Source organism: Bombina bombina, chromosome 8 (assembly GCF_027579735.1).
Source record: "Bombina bombina isolate aBomBom1 chromosome 8, aBomBom1.pri, whole genome shotgun sequence".
In the NCBI taxonomy this organism is placed as follows: domain Eukaryota; kingdom Metazoa; phylum Chordata; class Amphibia; order Anura; family Bombinatoridae; genus Bombina; species Bombina bombina.
Genome location: NC_069506.1, coordinates 345,135,528 through 345,160,007, shown reverse-complemented (window position 1 = coordinate 345,160,007; position 24,480 = coordinate 345,135,528). Strand labels below are relative to the sequence as shown.

Below are 24,480 nucleotides of genomic sequence, written 5' to 3'. Positions count from 1 at the left end.
AATGTTGTGCAAACTTTCACCATCAACTTTTAAAGGTGTTTTGGCGTCAAGTAATCATTTCTTATCCTCTGCTGCCATCTATTAGATTTTTTGTTTATCTGCAAGTATGCAGACCCAAACATTTCAATACCTATTTACTAACACCCTTATAATAGTATATCTACATTACTTAAAGAACAATGCACATATTAAATAAAATGCAATGCTTATACTACTGTGTACTAGATTACCATTGCTATATTTAATGCTATGTATATGCAGATTGGATATATATTTCTTTCATGTAATTGCCAAGAGTCCATGAGCTAGTGACGTATGGGATATACAATCCTACCAGGAGGGGCAAAGTTTCCCAAACCTCAAAATGCCTATAAATACACCCCTCACCACACCCACAATTCAGTTTTACAAACTTTGCCTCCTATGGAGGTGGTGAAGTAAGTTTGTGCAAAGATTTCTATGTTGACATGCGCTTCTCAGCATTTTGAAGCCCGATTCCTCTCAGAGTACAGGGAATGTCAGAGGGACGTGGAGAGTATTACCTATTGGATGCAGTGATTTTCCTAACGGGGTTCTATTTCATAGGTTCTCTGTTATCGGTCGTAGAGATTCATCTCCTACCTCCCTTTTCAGATCGACGATATACTCTCATATACCATTACCTCTATTGATAACTGTTTCAGTACTGGTTTGGCTATCTGCTATATGTGGATGGGTGTCTTTGGTAAGTATGTTTTTATTTCTTAAGACACCTCAGCTATGGTTTGGCACTTTATGCATTTATATAAAGTTCTAAATATATGTATTGTACTTATATTTGCCATGAGTCAGGTTCATGTATTTCCTTTTGCAGATTGTGAGTTTCATATTTGGGAAAGTTAATATTGAGAAATATTTTCTTACTTGGGGTTTAGTCTTTTTTTCAATTGACTACTTATTTTAAATTGTGGGCTGTCTTAGGCTCACGGGTGCGCTAAATGCTACACTTTATTGCGACATTCTTGGCGCAAGATTTTTTTGGCGTGAAAAGGCACGTCCATTGACGCTAGTTCGTCATTTCCTGCGTCGTAGTTGACGCTGGGGTTCACACAGGGTTGCGTTGTCAGTGACGCGAGTGTGTCATTTCCGGACATGGTTGGCGCCAAAACAAAATTTCAGTTACGTTGTGCGTCATACTTGGCGCCAAACTTTTTTTCATTATTTATTGCCCCATTGCTTTTGCCTCTTACCTTTTTCTATGTCAGAGGGCTAAGCTATTTGCATTTTCTTTCATGTAATTAGCAAGAGTCCATGAGCTAGTGACGTATGGGATATACATTCCTACCAGGAGGAGCAAAGTTTCCCAAACCTTAAAATGCCTATAAATACACCCCTCACCACACCCACAATTCAGTTTTACAAACTTTGCCTCCGATGGAGGTGGTGAAGTAAGTTTGTGCTAGATTCTACGTTGATATGCGCTCCGCAGCAAGTTGGAGCCCGGTTTTCCTCTCAGCGTGCAGTGAATGTCAGAGGGATGTGAGGAGAGTATTGCCTATTTGAATGCAGTGATCTCCTTCTACGGGGTCTATTTCATAGGTTCTCTGTTATCGGTCGTAGAGATTCATCTCTTACCTCCCTTTTCAGATCGACGATATACTCTTATATATACCATTACCTCTGCTGATTCTCGTTTCAGTACTGGTTTGGCTTTCTACAAACATGTAGATGAGTGTCCTGGGGTAAGTAAATCTTATTTTCTGTGACACTCTAAGCTATGGTTGGGCACTTTGTTTATAAAGTTCTAAATATATGTATTCAAACATTTATTTGCCTTGACTCAGAATGTTCAACTTTCCTTATTTTCAGACAGTCAGTTTCATATTTGGGATAATGCATTTGAATTAATCATTTTTTTCTTACCTTCAAAAATTTGACTCTTTTTTTCCTGTGGGCTGTTAGGCTCGCGGGGGCTGAAAATGCTTCATTTTATTGCGTCATTCTTGGCGCAGACTTTTTTGGCGCAAAAATTCTTTTCCGTTTCCGGCGTCATACGTGTCGCCGGAAGTTGCGTCATTTTTTGACGTTATTTTGCGCCAAAAATGTCGGCGTTCCGGATGTGGCGTCATTTTTGGCGCCAAAAGCATTTAGGCGCCAAATAATGTGGGCGTCTTATTTGGCGCTAAAAAATAAGGGCGTCGCTTTTGTCTCCACATTATTTAAGTCTTATTTTTTCAGTGCTTCTGGTTGCTAGAAGCTTGTTCTTTGGCATTTTTTCCCATTCCTGAAACTGTCATTTAAGGAATTTGATCAATTTTGCTTTATATGTTGTTTTTTCTCTTACATATTGCAAGATGTCTCACGTTGCATCTGAGTCAGAAGATACTACAGGAAAATCGCTGTCTACTGCTGGAGCTACCAAGCTAAGTGTATCTGCTATAATTTTTGGTATCTGTTTCTCCAGCTGTTGTTTGTATTGCATGTCATGACAAACTTATTAATGCAGATAAAATTTCCTTTAGTACTGTTACATTACCTGTTGCTGTTCCGTCAACATCTAATTTTCAGAGTGTTCCTGATAAACATAAGAGATTTTATTTTTTAAATCCATTAAGAAGGCTATGTCTGTTATTTCTCCTTCTAGTTTACATAAAAGTCTTTTAAAACTTCTCTTTTTTCAGATGAATTTTTAAATGAACATCATCATTCTGATACTGATAATGGTTCTTCTGGTTCAGAGGTTTCTGTCTCAGAGGTTGATGCTGATAAATCTTTGTATTTGTTCAAGATGGAATTTATTCGTACTTTATTTAAAGAAGTATTAATAGCATTAGAAATAGAGGATTCTGGTCCTCTTGATTCTAAATCTAAACGTTTAAATAAGGTTTTTAAATCTCCTGTAGTTATTCCAGAAGTGTTTAATCTCCCTGATGCTATTTCTGAAGTAATTTCCAGGGAATGGAATAATTTGGGTAATTCTTTTACTCCTTCTAAACGTTTAAGCAATTATATCCTGTGCCATCTGACAGATTAGAGTTTCTTTCATGTAATTAACAAGAGTCCATGAGCTAGTGACGTATGGGATATACATTCCTACCAGGAGGGGCAAAGTTTCCCAAACCTTAAAATGCCTATAAATACACCCCTCACCACACCCACAAATCAGTTTTTACAAACTTTGCCTCCAAGGGAGGTGGTGAAGTAAGTTTGTGCTAGATTCTACGTTGATATGCGCTCCGCAGCAAGTTGGAGCCCGGTTTTCCTCTCAGCGTGCAGTGAATGTCAGAGGGATGTGAAGAGAGTATTGCCTATTGAATGCAGTGATCTCCTTCTACGGGGTCTATTTCATAAGGTTCTCTGTTATCGGTCGTAGAGATTCATCTCTTACCTCCCTTTTCAGATCGACGATATACTCTTATATTTACCATTTCCTCTACTGATTCTCGTTTCAGTACTGGTTTGGCTTTCTACAAACATGTAGATGAGTGTCCTGGGGTAAGTAAGTCTTATTTTCTGTGACACTCTAAGCTATGGTTGGGCACTTTATTTATAAAGTTCTAAATATATGTATTCAAACATTTATTTGCCTTGACTCAGAATGTTCAACTTTCCTTATTTCCAGACAGTCAGTTTCATATTTGGGATTATGCATTGAATTATCATATTTTTTCTTACCTCAAAAATTTGACTTTTTTCCCTGTGGGCTGTTAGGCTCGCGGGGGCTGAAAATGCTTCATTTTATTGCGTCATTCTTGGCGCGGACTTTTTTGGCGCAAAAATTCTTTTCCGTTTCCGGCGTCATACGTGTCGCCGGAAGTTGCGTCATTTTTTGACGTTATTTTGCGTCAAAAATGTCGGCGTTCTGGATGTGGCGTCATTTTTGGCGCCAAAAGCATTTAGGCGCCAAATAATGTGGGCGTCTTTTTTGGCGCTAAAAAATATGGGCGTCATTTTTGTCTCCACATTATTTAAGTCTCATTATTTATTGCTTCTGGTTGCTAGAAGCTTGTTCACTGGCATTTTTTTCCCATTCCTGAAACTGTCATTTAAGGAATTTGATCAATTTTGCTTTATATGTTGTTTTTTTCTTTTACATATTGCAAGATGTTCCACGTTGCAACTGAGTCAGAAGTTACTACAGGAAAATCACTGCACAGTGCTGGAGCTACCAAGCTAAGTCTGCTATAAACTTTTGGTATCTGTTTCTCCAGCTGTTATTTGTATTGCATGTCATGTCAAACTTATTAATGCAGATAAAATTTCCTTTAGTACTGTTACATTACCTGTTGCTGTCCGTCAACATCTAATTTTCAGAGTGTTCCTGATAACATAAGAGATTTTATTTTTTAAATCCATTAAGAAGGCTATGTCTGTTATTTCTCCTTCTAGTATACATAAAAGTCTTTTAAAACTTCTCTTTTTTTCAGATGAATTTTTAAATGAACATCATCATTCTGATACTGATAATGGTTCTTCTGGTTCAGAGGTTTCTGTCTCAGAGGTTGATGCTGATAAATCTTTGTATTTGTTCAAGATGGAATTTATTCGTTCTTTACTTAAAGAAGTGTTATTTGCATTAGAAATAGAGGATTCTGGTCCTCTTGATACTAAATGTAAACGTTTAAATAAGGTTTTTAAATCTCCTGTAGTTATTCCAGAAGTGTTTTATCTCCCTGATGCTATTTCTGAAGTAATTTCCAGGGAATGGAATAATTTGGGTAATTTATTTACTCCTTCTAGACGTTTAAGCAAATTATATCCTGTGCCATCTGACAGATTAGAGTTTGTTGGGACAAAAATCCCTAAGGTTATGGGGCTGTCTCTACTCCTGCTAATGTACTACTATTCCTATGGAAGATAGTACTTCATTTAAGGATCCTTTAGATAGGAAAATTGAATCCTTTCTAAGAAAAGCTTACTTATGTTCAGGTAATCTTCTTAGACCTGCTATATTTTTAGCGGATGTTGCTGCAGCTTCAACTTTTTTGGTTAGAAGCTTTAGCGCAACAAGTAACAGATCATAATTTTATAGCATTATTATTATTCTATAACATGCTAATAATTTTATTGGTGATACCATCTTTTGATATCATTAGAGTTGATGTCAGGTATATGTCTCTAGCTATTTTAGCTAGAAAAGCTTTATGGATTAAACTTGGAATGCTGACATGTCTTCTAAGTCAACTTTGCTTTCCCTTTCTTTCCAGGGTAAATAATCATTTCGTTCCTTTCCTCACAACAAGGAACAAAAGCCTGATCCTTCATCCTCAGGAGCGGTATCAGTTTGGAAACTATTTCCAGTTTGGAATATATCCAAGCCTTATAGAATCCTATAGCCAGCTCCTAAGTACCTATGAAGGTGCGGCCCTTATTCCAGCTCAGCTGGTATGGGGCAGATTACGTTTTCTTCAAAGAAATTTGGATCAATTCCGTTCTTAATCTCTGGTTTCAGAAACATTGTTTCAGAAAGGTACAGAATTGGCTTCAAGTTAAGGCCTCCTGCTAAGAGATTCTTTTCTTTCCCGTGTCCCAATTGACACAGCAAGGCTCAGTATTTCTGAAATGTGTTTCAGATCTAGAGTTGGCTGGAGTATTTATGCCAGTTCCAGTTCTGGAACAGGGGCTGGGGTTTTATTTTATCTCTTCATTGTACCAAAGAAGGTCAATTCCTTCAGACCAGTTCTGGATCTATCATTATTGAATCGTTATGTTAGGATACCAACATTCAAGATGGTTACTGTAGGACTATCCTGCCTTTTGTTTAGCAAGGGCATTATATGTCTACAATAGATTTACAGGATGTGTATCTGCATATTCCGATTCATCCAGATCATTTTTAGTGTCTGAGATTCTCTTTTTAGACAAGCATTACCAGTTTTGTGGCTCTACTATTTGGCCTAGCCTCAGTTCCAAGAATTTTTTTCAAAGGTTCTCGGTGCCCTTCTTTCTGTAATCAGAGAATAGGGTTTTGGTATTTCCTTATTTGGACGATATCTTGGTACTTGCTCAGTCTTCTCATTTTCAAAGAATCTCATACGAATCGACTTGTGTTGTTTCTTCAAGTTCATGGTTGGAGGATCAATTTACCAATCAGTTTATTGATTCCTCAGACAAGGGTAACCTTTTTAGGTTTCTAGATAAATTCAGTGTCTATGACTCTGTCCTTGTCAGACAAGAGAAGTTTAACATTGATATCAGCTTGTCAAAACCTTCAGTCACAATCATTCCCTTTGGTAGCCTTATGCATGGAAATGTTGGATCTTAGGACTGCCGCATCAGATGCGATCTCCTTTGCTCGTTTTCACATGCGACCTCTTCAGCTCTGTATGCTGAACCAATGGTGCAGGGATTACTCAAAGATATCTCAATTAATATCTTTAAACCGATTTTACGACACTCTCTGACATGGTGGTCAGATCACCATCGTTTAGTTCAGGGGGCTTCTTTGTTCTTCCGACCTGGACTATAATCTCAACAGATACGAGTCTTACAGGTTGGGGAGTTGTGTGGGGGTATCTGACGGCACAAGGGGTTTGGGAATCTCAGGAGGTGAGATTTCCGATCAATATTTTGGAACCCCGTGCAATTTTCAGAGCTCTTCAGTCTTGGCCTCTTCTGAAGAGAGAGTTGTTCATTGTTTTCAGATAAGACATTGTCACAACTGTGGCATACATCAATCATCAAGGAGGGACTCACAGTCCTCTGGCTATGAAAGAAGTATCTCGAATTTTGGTTTGGGCGGAATCCAGCTCCTGTCTAATCTCTGCGGTTTATATCCCAGGTATGGACAATTGGAAAGCGGATTATCTCAGTCGCCAAACGTTGCATCCGGGCGAATGGTCTCTTCACCCAGAGGTATTTCTTCAGATTGTTCAAATGTGGGAACTTCCAGAAATAGTTCTGATGGCTTCTCATCTAAACAAGAAACTTCCCAGGTATCTGTCCAGATCCCGGGATCCTCAGGCGGAGGCAGTGGATGCATTTTCACTTCCTTGGAAGTATCATCCTGCCTATATCTTTCCGCCTCTAGTTCTTCTTCCAAGAGTAATCTCCAAGATTCTGAAGGAATGCTCGTTTGTTCTGCTGGTAGCTCCGGCATGGCCTCACAGGTTTTGGTATGCGGATCTTGTCCGGATGGCCTCTTGCCAACCGTGGACTCTTCCGTTAAGACCAGACCTTTTGTCTCAAGGTCCTTTTTTCCATCAGGATCTGAAATCCTTAAATTTAAAGGTATGGAGATTGAACGCTTGATTCTTGGTCAAAGAGGTTTCTCTGACTCTGTGATTAATACTATGTTACAGGCTCGTACATCTGTATCCAGAGAGATATATTATAGAGTCTGGAAGACTTATATTTCTTGGTGTCTTTCTCATCATTTTTCTTGGCATTCTTTTAGAATACCGAGAATATTACAATTTCTTCAGGATGGTTTAGATAAGGGTTTGTCCGCAAGTTCCTTGAAAGGTCAAATCTCTGCTCTTTCTGTTCTTTTTCACAGAAAGATTGCTATTCTTCCTGATATTCATTGTTTTGTACAAGCTTTGGTTTGTATAAAGCCTGTCATTAAGTCAATTTCTCCTCCTTGGAGTTTGAATTTGGTTCTGGGGGCTCTTCAAGCTCCTCCATTTGAACCTATGCATTCATTGGATATTAATTACTTTCTTGGAAAGTTTTGTTCCTTTTGGCCATCTCTTCTGCCAGAAGAGTTTCTGAATTATCTGCTCTTTCTTATGAGTCTCCTTTTCTGATTCTTCATCAGGATAAGGCGGTGTTGCGAACTTCTTTTGAATTTTTACCTAAAGTTGTGAATTCCAACAACATTAGTAGAGAAATTGTGGTTCCTTCATTATGTCCTAATCCTAAGAATTCTAAGGAGAAATCGTTGCATTCTTTGGATGTTGTTAGAGCTTTGAAATATTATGTTGAAGCTACGAAATCTTTCTGTAAGACTTCTAGTCTATTTGTTATCTTTTCCGGTTCTAGGAAAGGCCAGAAAGCTTCTGCCATTTCTTTGGCATCTTGGTTGAAATCTTTAATTCATCTTGCCTATGTTGAGTCGGGTAAAATTCCGCCTCAGAGAATTACAGCTCATTCTACTAGGTCAGTATCTACTTCCTGGGCGTTTAGGAATGAAGCTTCGGTTGACCAGATCTGCAAAGCAGCAACTTGGTCCTCTTTGCATACTTTTACTAAATTCTACCATTTTGATGTATTTTCTTCTTCTGAAGCAGTTTTTGGTAGAAAAGTTCTTCAGGCAGCGGTTTCAGTTTGAATCTTCTGCTTATGTTTTTTGTTAAACTTTATTTTGGGTGTGGATTATTTTCAGCAGGAATTGGCTGTCTTTATTTTATCCCTCCCTCTCTAGTGACTCTTGTGTGGAAAGATCCACATCTTGGGTAGTCATTATCCCATACGTCACTAGCTCATGGACTCTTGTTAATTACATGAAAGAAAACATAATTTATGTAAGAACTTACCTGATAAATTCATTTCTTTCATATTAACAAGAGTCCATGAGGCCCACCCTTTTTTGGGGTGGTTATGATTTTTTTGTATAAAGCACAATTATTCCAATTCCTTATTTTATATGCTTCGCACTTTTTTTCTTATCACCCCACTTCTTGGCTATTCGTTAAACTGATTTGTGGGTGTGGTGAGGGGTGTATTTATAGGCATTTTAAGGTTTGGGAAACTTTGCCCCTCCTGGTAGGAATGTATATCCCATACGTCACTAGCTCATGGACTCTTGTTAATATGAAAGAAATGAATTTATCAGGTTAGTTCTTACATAAATTATGTTTTTTTTGGGACAAAATCCCTAAGGTTATGGGGCTGTCTCTACTCCTGCTAAATGTGCTACTATTCCTACGGCAGATAGTAATTCATTTAAGGATCCTTTAGATAAGAAAATTGAATCCTTTCTAAGAAAAGCTTACTTATGTTCAGGTAATCTTCTTAGACTTGCTATATTTTTAGCGGATGTTGCTGCAGCTTCAACTTTTTGGTTAGAAGCTTTAGCGCAACAAGTAACAGATCATAATTTTATAGAATTATTATTATTCTATAACATGCTAATAATTTTATTGGTGATACCATCTTTTGATATCATTAGAGTTGATGTCAGGTATATGTCTCTAGCTATTTTAGCTAGAAAAGCTTTATGGATTAAACTTGGAATACTGATATGTCTTCTAAGTCAACTTTGCTTTCCCTTTCTTTCCAGGGTAATAAATTATTATTTCAACTGTTTCTGGAAGGAAGGGAACTTTTTTACCAAAGGATAAAAAATCTAAGGTAAATTTAGGTCTAATGATCATTTCGTTCCTTTCCTCACAATAAGGAACAAAAGCCTGATCCTTCATTCTCAGGAGCGGTATCAGTTTGGAAACTATTTCCAGTTTGGAATATATCCAAGCCTTTTAGAAAACCTATAGCCAGCTCCTAAGTACCTATGAAGGTGCGGACCTTATTCCAGCTCAGCTGGTATGAGGCAGATTACGTTTTCTTCAAAGAAATTTTGATCAATTCCGTTCTCAATTTCTGGTTTCAGAACATTGTTTCAGAAAGGTACAGAATTGGCTTCAGTTAAGGCCTCCTGCTAAGAGATTTTTTTTTTCTTTCCTGTGTCCCAGTTAACACAGCAAAGGCTCAGCATTTCTGAAATGTGTTTCAGATCTAGAGTTGGCTGGAGTAATTATGCCAGTTCCAGTTCTGGAACAGGGGCTGGGGTTTTATTTTATCTCTTCATTGTACTAAAGAAGGTCAATTCCTTCAGACCAGTTTCGGATCTATCAATATTGAATCGTTATGTAAGGATACCAACATTCAAGATGGTTACTGTAGGACTGTCCTGCCTTTTGTTTAGCAAGGGCATTATATGTCTACAATAGATTTACAGGATGTGTATCTACATATTCCGATTCATCCAGATCACTTTTTGTGTCTGAGATTCTCTTTTTAGACAAGCATTACCAGTTTTGTGGCTCTACCGTTTGGCCTAGCCTCAGTTCCAAGAATTTTTTTCAAAGGTTCTCGGTGCCCTTCTTTCTGTAATCAGAGAACAGGGTTTTTTGGTATTTCCTTATTGGACAATATCTGGGTACTTGCTCAGTCTTCTCATTTCGAAGAATCTCATACGAATCGACTTGTGTTGTTTCTTCAAGTTCATGGTTGGAGGATCAATTTACCAATCAGTTCATTGATTCCTCAGACAAGTGTAACCTTTTTAGGTTTCTAGAATAGATTTAGTGTCTATGACTCTGTCCTTGTCAGACAAGAGAAGTTTAACATTGATATCAGCTTGTCAAAACCTTCAGTCACAATCATTCCCTTTGGTAGCCTTATGCATGGAAATTTTAGGTCTTAGGACTGCCGCATCAGATGCGATCTCCTTTGCTCGTTTTCACATGCAACCTCTTCAGCTCTGTATGCTGAACCAATGGTGCAGGGATTACTCAAAGATATCTCAATTAATATCTTTAAACCGATTATACGACACTCTCTGACATGGTGGGCAGATCACCATCGTTTAGTTCAGGGGGCTTCTTTGTTCTTCCAACCTGGACTATAATCTCAACAGATGCAAGTCTTACAGGTTGGGGAGCTGTGTGGGGGTATCTGACGGCACAAGGGGTTTGGGAATCTCAGGAGGTGAGATTTCCGATCAATATTTTGGAACTCCGTGCAATTTCAGAGCTCTTCAGTCTTGGCCTCTTCTGAAGAGAGAGTTGTTCATTTGTTTTCAGATAGACAATGTCACAACTGTGGCATACATCAATCATCAAGGAGGGACTCACAGTCCTCTGGCTATGAAAGAAGTATCTCGAATTTTGGTTTGGGCGGAATCCAGCTCCTGTCTAATCTCTGCGGTTCATATCCCAGGTATGGACAATTGGAAGCGGATTATCTCAGTCGCCAAACGTTGCACCTGGGCGAATGGTCTTCACCCAGAGGTATTTCCTCAGATTGTTCAAATGTGGGAACTCTCAGAAATAGATCTGATGGCTTCTCATCTAAACAAGAAACTTCCCTGGTATCTGTCCGGATCCAGGGATCCTCGGGCGGAGGCAGTGGATGCATTATCTCTTCCTTACAAGTGTCATCCTGCCTATATCTTTCCGCCTCTAGTTCTTCTTCCAAGGGTATTCTTAATATTCTAAGGAATGCTCGTTTGTCCTGCTGGTAGCTCCAGCATGGCCTCACAGGTTTTGGTATGCGGATCTTGTCCGGATGGCCTCTTGCCAGCTGTGGACTCTTCCGTTAAGATCAGTCTTTCTGTCTCAAGGTTCTTTTTTCCATCAGGATCTCAAAACCTTAATTTTAAGGTGTGGAGTTTGAACGCTTGATTCTTGGTCAAAGAGGTTTCTCTGACTCTGTGATTGATACTATGTGACAGGCTCGTAAATCTGTATCTAGAGAGATATATTATAGAGTCTGGAAGACTTATATTTCTTCAGGATGGTTTAGATAAGGTTTGTCTGCAAGTTTCTTGAAAGACAAATCTCTGCTCTTTCTGTTCTTTTTCACAGAAGGATTGCTAATCTTCCTGATATTCATTGTTTTGTACAAGCTTTGGTTCGTATAAAACCTGTCATTAAGTCAATTTCTCCTCTTTGGAGTTTGAATTTGGTTCTGGGGGCTCTTCAAGCTTCTCCTTTTGAACCCATGCATTCTTTGGTCGTTATATTACTTTCTTGGAAAGTTTTGTTTCTTTTGGCCATCTCTTCTGCCAGAAGAGTCTCTGAATTATCTACTCTTTTTTTGTGAGTCTCCTTTTCTGATTTTGCATCAGGATAAGGCGGTGCTGCGAACTTCTTTTGAATTTTTTACCTAAGGTTGTGAATTCTAACAACGTTAGTAGAGAAATTGTGGTTCCTTCATTATGTCCTAATCCTATGAATTCTAAGGAGAAATCATTGCATTCTTTGGATGCTGTTAGAGCTTTGTATTATTATGTTGAAGCTACTAAGTCTTTCCGAAAGACTTCTAGTCTATTTGTCATCCTTTCCGGTTCTAGAAAAGACCAGAAAGCTTCTGCCATTTCTTTGGCATCTTGGTTGAAATCTTTATTTCATCATGCCTATGTTGAGTCGGGTAACACTCCGCCTCAAAGGATTACAGCTCATTCTACTAGGTCAGTTTCTACTTCCTGGGCGTTTAAGAATGAAGCTTCGGTTGATCAGATTTGCAAAACAGCAACTTGGTCCTCTTTGCATACTTTTACTAAATTCTACCATTTTGATGTGTTTTCTTCTTCTGAAGCAGTTTTTGGTAGAAACGTACTTCAGGCAGTGGTTTCAGTTTGAATCTTCTGCTTATGTTTTTTCATTAAAATTTTATTCTGGGTGTGGATTATTTTCAGCAGGAATTGGCTGTCTTTATTTTATCCCTCCCTCTCTAGTGACTCTTGTGTGGAAAGATCCACATCTTGGGTAATCATTATCCCATACGTCACTAGCTCATGGACTCTTGCTAATTACATGAAAGAAAACATAATTTATGTAAGAACTTACCTGATAAATTCATTTCTTTCATATTAGCAAGAGTCCATGAGGCCCACCCTTTTTGTGGTGGTTTTGATTTTTTTGTATAAAGCACAATTATTCCAATTCCTTATTTTATATGCTTTCGCACTTTTTTCTTATCACCCCACTTCTTGGCTATTCGTTAAACTGAATTGTGGGTGTGGTGAGGGGTGTATTTATAGGCATTTTAAGGTTTGGGAAACTTTGCCCCTCCTGGTAGGAATGTATATCCCATACGTCACTAGCTCATGGACTCTTGCTAATATGAAAGAAATGAATTTATCAGGTAAGTTCTTACATAAATTATGTTTTTTCCCATTCCTGAAACTGTCATATAAGGCAATTGATAATTTTGCTTTATATGTTGTTTTTTCTTTTACATTCTGCAAGATGTCTCAATCTGATCCTTCCTCAGAAGTATCTGCTGGAACTTTGCTGCCTGACATCGGTTCTACCAAAGCTAAGTGCATTTGTTGTAAAATTGTGGAAATTATATCTCCTAATGTCATTTGTATTAGTTGTCATGATAAACTTTTACAAGCAGATAGAGGAGCATATGCATCAAGTTCCGAACGGAGCTTGATGGCTCGCCAGAAACAGCAGTTATGAAGCAGCGGTCACAAAGACCGCTGCTTCATAACCTGTCCGTCTGCTCTGAGCAGGCGGACTGACATCGCCGGAAATCAACCCGATCGAATATGACCGGGTTGATTGACACCCCCTGCTGGCAGCCGATTGGCCGCGAGTCTGCAGGGAGCGGCGTTGCACCAGCAGCTCTTGTGAGCTGCTGGTGCAATGCTGAATACGGCGAGCGTATTGCTCGCCGTATTCAGCGAGGTCTGGTGGACCTGATCCGCACTGTCGGATCAGGTCCGCCAGCCCTTGATAAATAGGGGCCAGAGTGTCCATCTGTAATAGTACATTGCCGGTTGCAGTTCCTTCAACTTCTAATGTACATGATATACCTATGAATTTTAAAGTATTTGTTACTGATTCTATTCAGAAGGCTTTGTCTGCATTTGCATCTTCTAATAAGCGTAAGAGGTCTTTTAAAACTTCATTCAGTTGATGAAATTTCAAATGACCGACAACATAATGAATTATCCACCTTTGATGAGGATCTATCTGATTCAGAAGATCCTTCCTCAGACATTGACACTGACAAATCTACTTATTTATTTAAAATAGAGGTGACCCTCGTTTTACAACGGTTCAATTTACACCGTTTCAGAATAACAACATTTTTTTCCAGTCATGTGACTGCTATTGAAAAGCATTGAGAAGCAGAGCATTTATTAAAATAGCCAGCAGGTGGAGCTGTCCGCTTGTGTTGCAGCAAAGCCAAGCAAGCTGAAATTAATCAGTTTAACCAGACCTGAGCTATCGAGCAGATTTCAAAGGAACAAGATCTTCCTGTCTATAAATCAGTCCAGATTGGAATGCATAGAAAGAACTGTTTGCAGAAAAATGCAAGTGAAGTCTGTGTTGTGTGATTATTTTATTAGGTTTATAATGCTGTTTAGCATTTAAAGTCTTCATTTCAAAGCTTTAAAAATAATATATTAGGTGTTACTTATGACAATTTTGAGAGGGGCCTGGAACCTATCTCCCTCACTTCCCATTTACTTACATTATAAACTGGGTTTCAATTTAAGATGGTTTCGGTTTACAACTATTCCTTCTGGAACCTAACCCCTGCGTAAACTGAGGGCTACCTGTATATGCGTTCTTTGTTAAAAGAAGTGTTAATTACTTTGGATATTGAGGAAGCTAGTCCTCTTGATATTAAAACCAGTAAACGTTTAAATGCTGTTTTTAAACCTACTGTGGTTACTCCAGAGGTTTTTCCTATTCCTGATGCTATTTCTGACATGATTTCTAAGGAATGGAATAAGCCAGGTACTCCTTTTAATCCTTCTGCAAGGTTTAAAAAATTGTATCCTTTACCACCGATTGCAATAGAGTTTTGGGAAAAGATCCCCAAAGTTGATGGGGCTATTTCTACTCTTGCTAAACGAACCACTATTCCTTTGGAAGATAGTACTTCCTTTAAAGATCCTTTAGATAGGAAGCTTGAATCTTATCTAAGGAAAGCCTATTTATATTCAGAAATACAAAGCAGAAAAAAAGGGCGCCTCCTAGTGTAGCCAATAAATCACAAGTGGAGTATAGAAGATACAAACATACTCACAATGTAGAAAGGCAGAGATAATGCCTAGGAAAACAGTCTGGGAGCTTCACAGTGTCCCAGCAAACTGTGCACCGTACTATGGCTGCTCCTCCCAAAATCAGAATGGAAATCTGTAGTCTGGAAACATGTGAAAAAGAAGAGGGCGACCCCTAGTGCAAATCAATTGGGGAGATATAATGGATATCGACTTGTGATGACAAAGGAATACTCACAAATTCTATTGCACACTGTAGTGCAAATGGAGCGTACTAGGTATATTATGGTGACCTAGTGCACATATGAACCAAGGTTATGCTGCTGCAATTGAAGATGGGCTCCAGGTGAAATAATGATGAACGTCAGAACAAAGGAAGAAGACTCCAGTGTATATATAAGTAGTAAAATATTTAATTAAAAATAGTACAAAAGTGCACAGATCTGACAATAGACCTGTGGTAAAATGCTAAGCGTTTCTAAGCGCTAACCGCGCTTTTTCCTCAGGTTAGCGCATTTGCCTGAGGAAAAAGCGCGGTTAGCGCTTAGCAACTGACTTCTTTTCAATTTTTACCTAAGGTTGTGAATTCTAACAACATTAGTAGAGAAATTGTTGTCCCTTCCTTATGTCCTAATCCTAAGAATTCTTTGGAAAGATCCTTACATTCTTTGGATGTGGTAAGTGTTTTGAAATATTATGTGGAAGCTACTAAAGATTTCAGGAAGACTTCCAGTCTATTTGTTTTATTTTCTGGTCCTAGGAAAGGTCAGAAGGCTTCTGCTATTTCCTTGGCTTCTTGGTTGAAACTTTTGATTCATCAAGCTTATTTGGAGTCGGGTCAGGCCCCGCCTCAGAGAATTACAGCTCATTCTACTAGATCGGTCTCCACTTCGTGGGCTTTTAAGAATGAAGCTTCAGTTGATCAGATTTGCAAAGCGGCAACTTGGTCCTCTTTGCATACATTTACTAAATTCTACCGTTTTGATGTATTTGCTTCTTCGGAAGCAGTTTTTGGTAGAAAAGTTCTTCAGGCAGCTGTTTTTTTCTTTTAAATGAAATAAACTTATTTTTTGGTTGTGGATTATTTTTTCAGCGGAATATGGCTGTTTTTATTTTTATTTCCTCCCTCTCTAGTGACTCTTGAGTGGAAGATCCACATCTTGGGTATTGATATCCCATATGTCACTAGCTCATGGACTCTTGCCAATTACATGAAAGAAAACATAATTTACTTACTTACTTTACTTACCTGATAAATTCATTTCTTTCATATTGGCAAGAGTCCATGAGGCCCACCCTTTTTATGGTGGTTATGATTTTTTGTATAAAGCACAGTTATTTCCAAATTTCCTTTGTTGATGCTTTCTACTCCTTTCTTTATCACCCCACTGCTATTCGTTAAACTGAATTGTGGGTGTGGTGAGGGGTGTATTTATAGGCATTTTGAGGTTTGGGAAACTTTGCCCCTCCTGGTAGGATTGTATATCCCATATGTCACTAGCTCATGGACTCTTGCCAATATGAAAGAAATGAATTTATCAGGTAAGTTCTTACATAAATTATGTTTTTTTTATCTTTTGACTACATGTTGATATAAGTACTTCTAAAGCCTTATTTCTGCCCTTGCTTTTGGGTGCAGTAATTTTTGGATTAACCAACGATATTAAGTTAAATTTGGGAATAATTTAACGTTTTTTGTGCATTTTGGAAAAATTGTTCACTTTTTCTTTTCTTAAAGGCACAGTACACGTTTTTTCTAATGTTTATTTTATGATATAAATAAGTGTTTAAACGACTTTTGTGGTATTACTAGTCTGTTCAACATGTCTGACATTGAGGTTTCTCATTGTTCTATGTGTTTAGAAGCTACTGTGCAACCCCCTCTAACATTGTGTAACTTTTGTACTGAAAGGGCTTTACAATGTAAAAGCATTTTGTATGTGTGGTGTTACCTATTCTTCAGTGTAGTCAAAGGTAAATTTAGTCACTTGTTCAAAACTTGAATGGTGGGGGGAGTACTTCTTTAAAGACTCTTTGGATAGGAAATTATAGTACTTTTAATAGAAGTGCCTTTTTACATGCAGGGTATTTCCTTAGGCCGGCTATTTATGTAGTCTTTCAGAACAGTGTTCTTTATTTGTGATACTGTATCTGATATCAGTAAAAGCATGTCTTTAGCAATCCTTGCTGGAAGAGCCTTATGGATTTAATCCTGGTCTGCTGACATGGTGTTTAAATTCAATCTCTTTTTTTGGTTCTGATTTAGATTCTATTATATCTTCTGTTACTGGAAGATCTAAAGTATGCAACCATTTTCTTTCGATTCATCAGAATAAGGAATACAAAACTGCCCAGTCTGGAGGCCTAGTAATAACTGGAACAAGTCAGAGCAGGCTAAGAAATCTGTTCCATAGACGTGAGGGAAGTGGCACAAATGATCTCTTGGGTGGAAATCAATTCCTGTCTAATTTCTACGATTCATATTCCGGGAGTAAACAACTGGGAAGCAGACTTTCTCAGTCATCAATCTCTACATCCAGGAGAATAGTCTCTTTACCAGAATGTGTTCAATCAGATTGTGAATCTGCCAGAGATAGATCTGATGGCTTTTGTCTGAACAACAAACTTCCCAGGTACTTTGCGAGGGATCCTCAGGCAGAGTTTCTGTGCGCTCTAGTAGCTCCTTGGTTGGTTGATTACATTTATGAGGCAGCTACTTGTTATTCTTTGTATACTTTTACTAAATTCTACCATTTTGATGTTCTTGCTTTTTCTGAGACAGTTTTTGGGAGGAAGGGCCTTCTGGCAGTTGTCTTAGCCTACTTTATTTTTGCCTGATTGAGTTTTTAAGTGCATTGAAAAGAAAAAATATATATAAGATGTATGCCCTTTTTGAGTTTCTGTGGGGTTGTGGATTTAGTTTTCTCAGTGAAAAAATGTTTTAAATCCCACCCTTTGTTATAAGTCGTGGACTACACAGTTTGGATATTTGTTTCCAGGAGTAATGGATCATAAACTCTCACCACCTGTATGGAAGAAAACATAATTTATTCTTACCTGATAAATTCATTTATTTCATGGTGGTGAAAGTCCATGAGACCCGCCCTGTGTTTTGTTGGTGTTTTTTCTTGAGTATACCTTTTTACCCTGCTCCATTTATGGCTCTTATTCCTTTTTCCTCCCTCATTTTGCTTGGCTATACGTTAGACTGAGGTAACTGTGAGGTTGGAGGGGTTTTATAGAGCTCTTGGGGTTTGGGAATCTTTGCCTCCTCTTAGTGGTAAGGAAGGGTAATTCCCAGGAGTAATGGATTGTGGACTCTCACCACCATGAAAGAAATTAATTTATCCGTTAGCATAAATTGTTTTTTAAATAACTGGTTAGTGTCAATATATATATATACAAGCTTTCAAATGAGAGGACTTATTTATATGATGAGGGTGTAATCCCAGAAATAGAACCAATGCTTTGTTATTTCTGATTGTTATCAACTGACAAAGGACAACTTATTTGTGCGTTCAGACTTCCATTAGAGAACCACTGGTATAGTTTGCACAACCTTATGAGGGTTTATGTGCTTGTTATGTATCAGAATGAGGCAGTTGAACAATTAATAATCTTGGACCTACATCTGTTGTCTACTGTAGCAGGCTAGTTTAGTTTGGGAGTTAGTATCCACACAATGTTGGTCACTCACCAAGAAGGGCTGAAGCAGCAGTACCATGCCTTGTACTTCTGATAAATTGCTGATCGAAATGTCTGATATTTAATTAGTAGAGAAATGAATGGTGCATGTGCATGTAATCGCAGCTTTCGTAACAATGATAAATGTTTTCTCACAGGATGCCGAGAGCAACCCCTTATGCAGGAGACTCCAGCTGAAAGACATTATTCCCACTGAGATGCAGAGACTCACCAAGTACCCTCTGCTGTTGGATAACATTGCCAAGTATTCAGGTATTGCCAAGTATTCAGGTACTCCTTGTCTGACTCTCCTGCTATTGCTTTTAATTCACTCTCTGTTTGCTACCAACATAAAACCTTTATCTTACTAAATCTTAAACTCTTACTAGATTATCTACTATTTATAAAATGCCTGCATACTCTCTGCTGTACATGGGTATGTTAACTACCACTAGGGATGGGAAAATATCACCTAGTTAAAAGTTACTAGTTCAGAGGGAAAAAGGTACTTGTCTTCTCAATGTTAAAAGATAGGAAAAAGTCACATTTTAACTTCTCCGGGACAAAACATAATTTATGTAAGAACTTACCTGATAAATTCATTTATTTCATACTGGCAAGAGTCCATGAGCTAGTGACATATGGGATATACAATCCTACCAGTAGGGGCAAAGTTTCCCAAACCTCAAAATGCCTATAAATACACCCCTCACCACACCCACAATTCAGTTTAACGAATAGCCAAGTAGTGAGGTGATAGAAAAAGAGTAAAAAGCATCAAAAAAGAAATTGGAAATATAATTGTGCTTTATACAAAAAAACATAACCACCATAAAAAGGGTGGGTCTCATGGACTCTTGCCAATATGAAAGAAATTAATTTATCAGGTAAGTTCTTACATAAATTATGTTTTCTTTCATGTATTTGGCAAGAGTCCATGAGCTAGTGACGTATGGGATAGCAAATACCTAAGATGTGGAACTCCACAGAAGAGTCACTAGAGAGGGAGGGATAAAATAAAAACACCAATTTTCAGCTGAAAAAAATTAAATCCACAACCAAAAGAATAAGTTTTTCTCATAAATGAAAATGAAAAAACTTAAAACATAAGCAGAGGAATCAAATTGAAACAGCTGCCTGAAGAACTTTTCTCCAACATTGGTGTGTCCGGTCCATGGCGTCATCCTTACTTGTGGGATATTCTCTTCCCCAACAGGAAATGGCAAAGAGTCCCAGCAAAGCTGGCCATATAGTCCCTCCTAGGCTCCGCCCACCCCAGTCATTCTCTTTGCCGTTGCACAGGCAACATCTCCACGGAGATGGTTAAGAGTTTTTTGGTGTTTAAATGTAATTTTTATTCTTCTATCAAGTGTTTGTTATTTTAAAATAGTGCTGGTATGTACTATTTACTCTGAAACAGAAAAGGATGAAGATTTCTGTTTGTGAGAGGAAGATGATTTTAGCAGACAGTAACTAAAATCGATTGCTGTTTCCACATAGGACTGTTGAGATGAAGTAACTTCAGTTGGGGGAAGCAGTTAGCAGACTTTTCTGCTTAAGGTATGACTAGCCATATTTCTAACAAGACGATGTAATGCTGGAAGGCTGTCATTTCCCCTCATGGGGACCGGTAAGCCATTTTCTTAGTCAAACAAACAGAATAAAGGGCTTATTATGGGCTAAAAAACTGGTAGACATTTTTATGGGCTAAATCGATTGCTTTATTTGGGCATTTTATTCATATTTATGCTGACAATTTGCATTTATAAACTTGGGGAACGTTTATTAAACGGCAGGCACTGTGTTAGACACCTTTTCCAGTCAGGGGGCCTTCCTAGTTGTAGACTGAGCCTCATTTTCGCGCCATTACTGCGCAGTTGTTTTTTGAGAGCAGGGCATGCAGATGCATGTGTGAGGATCTAAAAATTGCTGGAAAAGCTTCTAGAAGGCGTCAATTGGTATCGTATTCCCCTCTGGGCTTGGTTGGGTCTCAGCAAAGACTATAGCTGGGACTGTATAGGGGTTAAATTTATAAACGGCTCCGGTTCCGTTATTTTAAGGGTTAAAGCTCTGAAATTTGGGGTGCAATACTATTAATGCTTTAAGACACTGTGGTGAAATTTTGGTAATTTGTGAACAATTCCTTCATACTTTTTCACATATTCAGTAATAAAGTGTTTTCTGTTTAAAATTTAAAGAGACAGTAACGGTTTTGTTTTAAAACGTTTTTTGTGCTTTGTTGACAAGTTTAAGCCTGTTTAACATGTCTGTACCTTCAGATAAGCTATGTTCTATATGTATGAAAACCAATGTGTCTCCCCATTTAAATTTATGTGATAATTGTGCCATAGCGTCCAAACAAAGTAAGGACAGTACTGCCACAGATAATGAAATTGCCCAAGATGATTCCTCAGATGAGGGGAGTAAACATGATACTACATCATCTCCTACTGTGTCTACACCAGTTTTGCGCACGCAGGAGGCCCCTAGTACATCTAGTGCGCCAATGCTTATTACCATGCAACAATTAACGGCTGTAATGGATAACTCCATAGCAAATATTTTATCCAAAATGCCTACTTATCAGAGAAAGCGCGATTGCTCTGTTTTAAACACTGAAGAGCAGGAGGGCGCTAATGATAATTGTTCTGTCATACCCTCACACCAATCTGAAGGGGCCATGAGGGAGGTTTTGTCAGATGGAGAAATTTCAGATTCAGGAAAAATTTCTCAACAAGCTGAACCTGATGTTGTGACATTTAAATTTAAATTAGAACATCTCCGCGCACTGCTTAAGGAGGTGTTATCTACTCTGGATGATTGTGACAACTTGGTCATTCCAGAGAAATTATGCAAGATGGACAAGTTCCTAGAGGTTCCGGTGCACCCCGACGCTTTTCCTATACCCAAGCGGGTGGCGGACATAGTAAATAAGGAGTGGGAAAAGCCTGGCATACCTTTTGTTCCCCCCCCTATATTTAAGAAATTATTTCCTATGGTCGACCCCAGAAAGGACTTATGGCAGACAGTCCCTAAGGTCGAGGGGGCAGTTTCTACTCTAAACAAACGCACTACTATTCCTATCGAAGATAGTTGTGCTTTCAAAGATCCTATGGATAAAAAATTGGAAGGTTTGCTTAAAAAGATTTTTGTACAGCAAGGTTACCTTCTACAACCAATTTCGTGCATTGTTCCTGTCACTACAGCAGCGTGGTTCTGGTTCGAGGAACTAGAAAAGTCGCTCAGTAGAGAGACTCCATATGAGGAGGTTATGGACAGAGTTCACGCACTTAAATTGGCTAACTCTTTTATTTTAGATGCCGCTTTGCAATTAGCTAGATTAGCGGCGAATAATTCAGGGTTTGCTATCGTGGCGCGCAGAGCGCTTTGGCTAAAGTCTTGGTCAGCGGATGTGTCATCCAAGACAAAATTGCTTAACATCCCTTTCAAAGGTAAGACTCTATTTGGACCAGAATTGAAAGAGATTATTTCAGACATCACTGGGGGAAAGGGCCACGCCCTCCCACAAGATAGGTCTTTCAAGGCTAAAAATAAGTCTAATTTTCGTTCCTTTCGCAATTTCAGGAACGGACCGGCCTCTAATTCTGCATCCTCTAAGCAAGAGGGTAATGCCTCACAACCCAAACCAGCCTGGAAACCGATGCAAGGCTGGAACAAGGGTAAGCAGGCCAAGAAGCCTGCCGCTGCTAACAAAACAGCATGAAGGAGTAGCCCCCGATCCGGGACCGGATCTAGTGGGGGGCAGACTCTCTCTCTTTGCTCAGGCTTGGGCAAGAGATGTTCAGGATCCCTGGGCGCTAGAAATAGTTTCTCAAGGTTATCTCCTGGAATTCAAGGAACTACCCCCAAGGGGAAGGTTCCACATGTCTCACTTATCCTCAAACCAAATAAAGAGACAGGCATTCTTACATTGTGTAGAAGACCTGTTAAAGATGGGAGTGATACACCCAGTTCCAATAAAGGAACAAGGAATGGGATTTTATTCCAATCTGTTCGTAGTTCCCAAAAAAGAGGGAACTTTCAGACCAATTTTGGATTTGAAGATCCTAAACAAATTTCTCAGGGTACCATCGTTCAAGATGGAAACCATTCGAACGATTCTACCCACTATCCAGGAAAGTCAATTTATGACTACCGTGGATCTAAAGGATGCGTACCTACATATTCCTATCCACAAAGAACATCATCAGTTCCTAAGGTTCGCTTTTCTGGACAAGCATTACCAGTTTGTGGCCCTCCCATTCGGGTTAGCCACTGCTCCAAGGATTTTCACAAAGGTGCTAGGGTCCCTTTTAGCGGTTCTAAGACAGAGGGGCATTGCAGTAGTACCTTACTTGGACGACATTCTAATACAAGCGTCGTCCCTGTCAAAAGCAAAGGCTCATACAGACATCGTTCTAGCCTTTCTCAGATCACAAGGATGGAAGGTGAACATAGAAAAAAGTTCTCTGTCTCCGTCGACAAGAGTTCCCTTCTTGGGAACAATAATAGATTCCTTAGAAATGAGGATTTTTCTGACAGAGGTCAGAAAATCAAAACTTCTAAGCTCTTGTCAAGTTCTTCATTCTGTTCCTCGTCCTTCCATAGCGCAGTGCATGGAAGTAGTAGGGTTGATGGTTGCAGCAATGGACATAGTTCCTTTTGCACAAATTCATCTAAGACCATTACAACTGTGCATGCTCAAACAGTGGAATGGGGACTATACAGACTTGTCTCCAATGATTCAAGTAGATCAGAAGACCAGAGATTCACTCCGTTGGTGGCTGACCCTGGACCATCTGTCCCAGGGAATGAGCTTCCGCAGACCAGAGTGGGTCATTGTCACGACCGACGCCAGTCTAGTGGGCTGGGGCGCGGTCTGGGAATCCCTGAAAGCTCAGGGTCTATGGTCTCGGGAAGAGTCTCTTCTCCCGATATACATTCTGGAACTGAGAGCGATATTCAATGCTCTCAGGGCTTGGCCTCAGCTAGCAAAGGCCAGATTCATAAGGTTCCAATCAGACAACATGACGACTGTTGCGTATATCAATCATCAGGGGGGAACAAAGAGTTCCCTGGCGATGAAAGAAGTGACCAAAATAATTCAATGGGCGGAGGATCACTCCTGCCACCTGTCTGCGATCCACATCCCAGGTGTGGAAAACTGGGAGGCGGATTTTCTGAGTCGTCAGACATTCCATCCGGGGGAGTGGGAACTCCATCCGGAGATCTTTGCCCAAATAACTCAATTATGGGGCATTCCAGACATGGATCTGATGGCGTCTCGTCAGAACTTCAAGGTTCCTTGCTACGGGTCCAGATCCAGGGATCCCAAGGCGACTCTAGTAGATGCACTAGTAGCACCTTGGACCTTCAACCTAGCTTATGTATTTCCACCGTTTCCTCTCATTCCCAGGCTGGTAGCCAGGATCAATCAGGAGAGGGCCTCGGTGATCTTGATAGCTCCTGCGTGGCCACGCAGGACTTGGTATGCAGACCTGGTGAATATGTCATCGGCTCCACCATGGAAGCTACCTTTGAGACAGGACCTTCTTGTTCAGGGTCCATTCGAACATCCAAATCTGGTCTCCCTCCAGCTGACGGCTTGGAGATTGAACGCTTGATTCTATCGAAGCGTGGGTTTTCAGATTCTGTGATAGATACTCTGGTTCAGGCCAGAAAACCAGTAACTAGAAAGATTTACCATAAAATATGGAAAAGATATATCTGTGTCAGGCTACAAATATAAAGTTAACGATGGAACACAATTCACAGATCTTAATTTATTAATAATTGTTTTGTTTCACTATTGTAAAGGAATATCACTATGGCTTAGTGATATTCTCACCTAATAGTGATAGTTTAGTGGTTTATTTTGCCACACCCCAGATTATGCAGTTAGGGTTAAGCAAACTTGAATAGGATTTGTAGAAATTGCTCTCAATATTAAGTTAGCTTTAGTTCTTAAGTTGCAGGTGTAGTAATGGTTCTATTAACTCTCAGAGTCTTATGCAGTGTAACACATTAATATTTAACTAGTAACCAGGTTCTGTTAACAGTTATACATATGCTCATGCAGTATTGCTATTTTATTTGCAGAGATTACTTGTACCTTGTCTTGTGTTGCA

At 39.2% G+C, this 24,480-nt stretch overlaps 1 protein-coding gene across 3 annotated transcripts in view; it reads left to right on the top strand.

Moving 5' to 3' along the window:
- The window catches only part of ARHGEF12 (Rho guanine nucleotide exchange factor 12), a 1,204,049-nt gene that overhangs the window by 975,002 nt on the left and 204,567 nt on the right, over positions 1–24,480 (top strand). For all 3 annotated transcript variants that reach the window (XM_053691590.1, XM_053691589.1, XM_053691591.1), the window contains one exon: positions 18,511–18,625. In XM_053691590.1, coding sequence (XP_053547565.1) covers positions 18,511–18,625 — 115 coding nt within the window. The remainder of the gene's footprint in view (positions 1–18,510; positions 18,626–24,480) is intronic.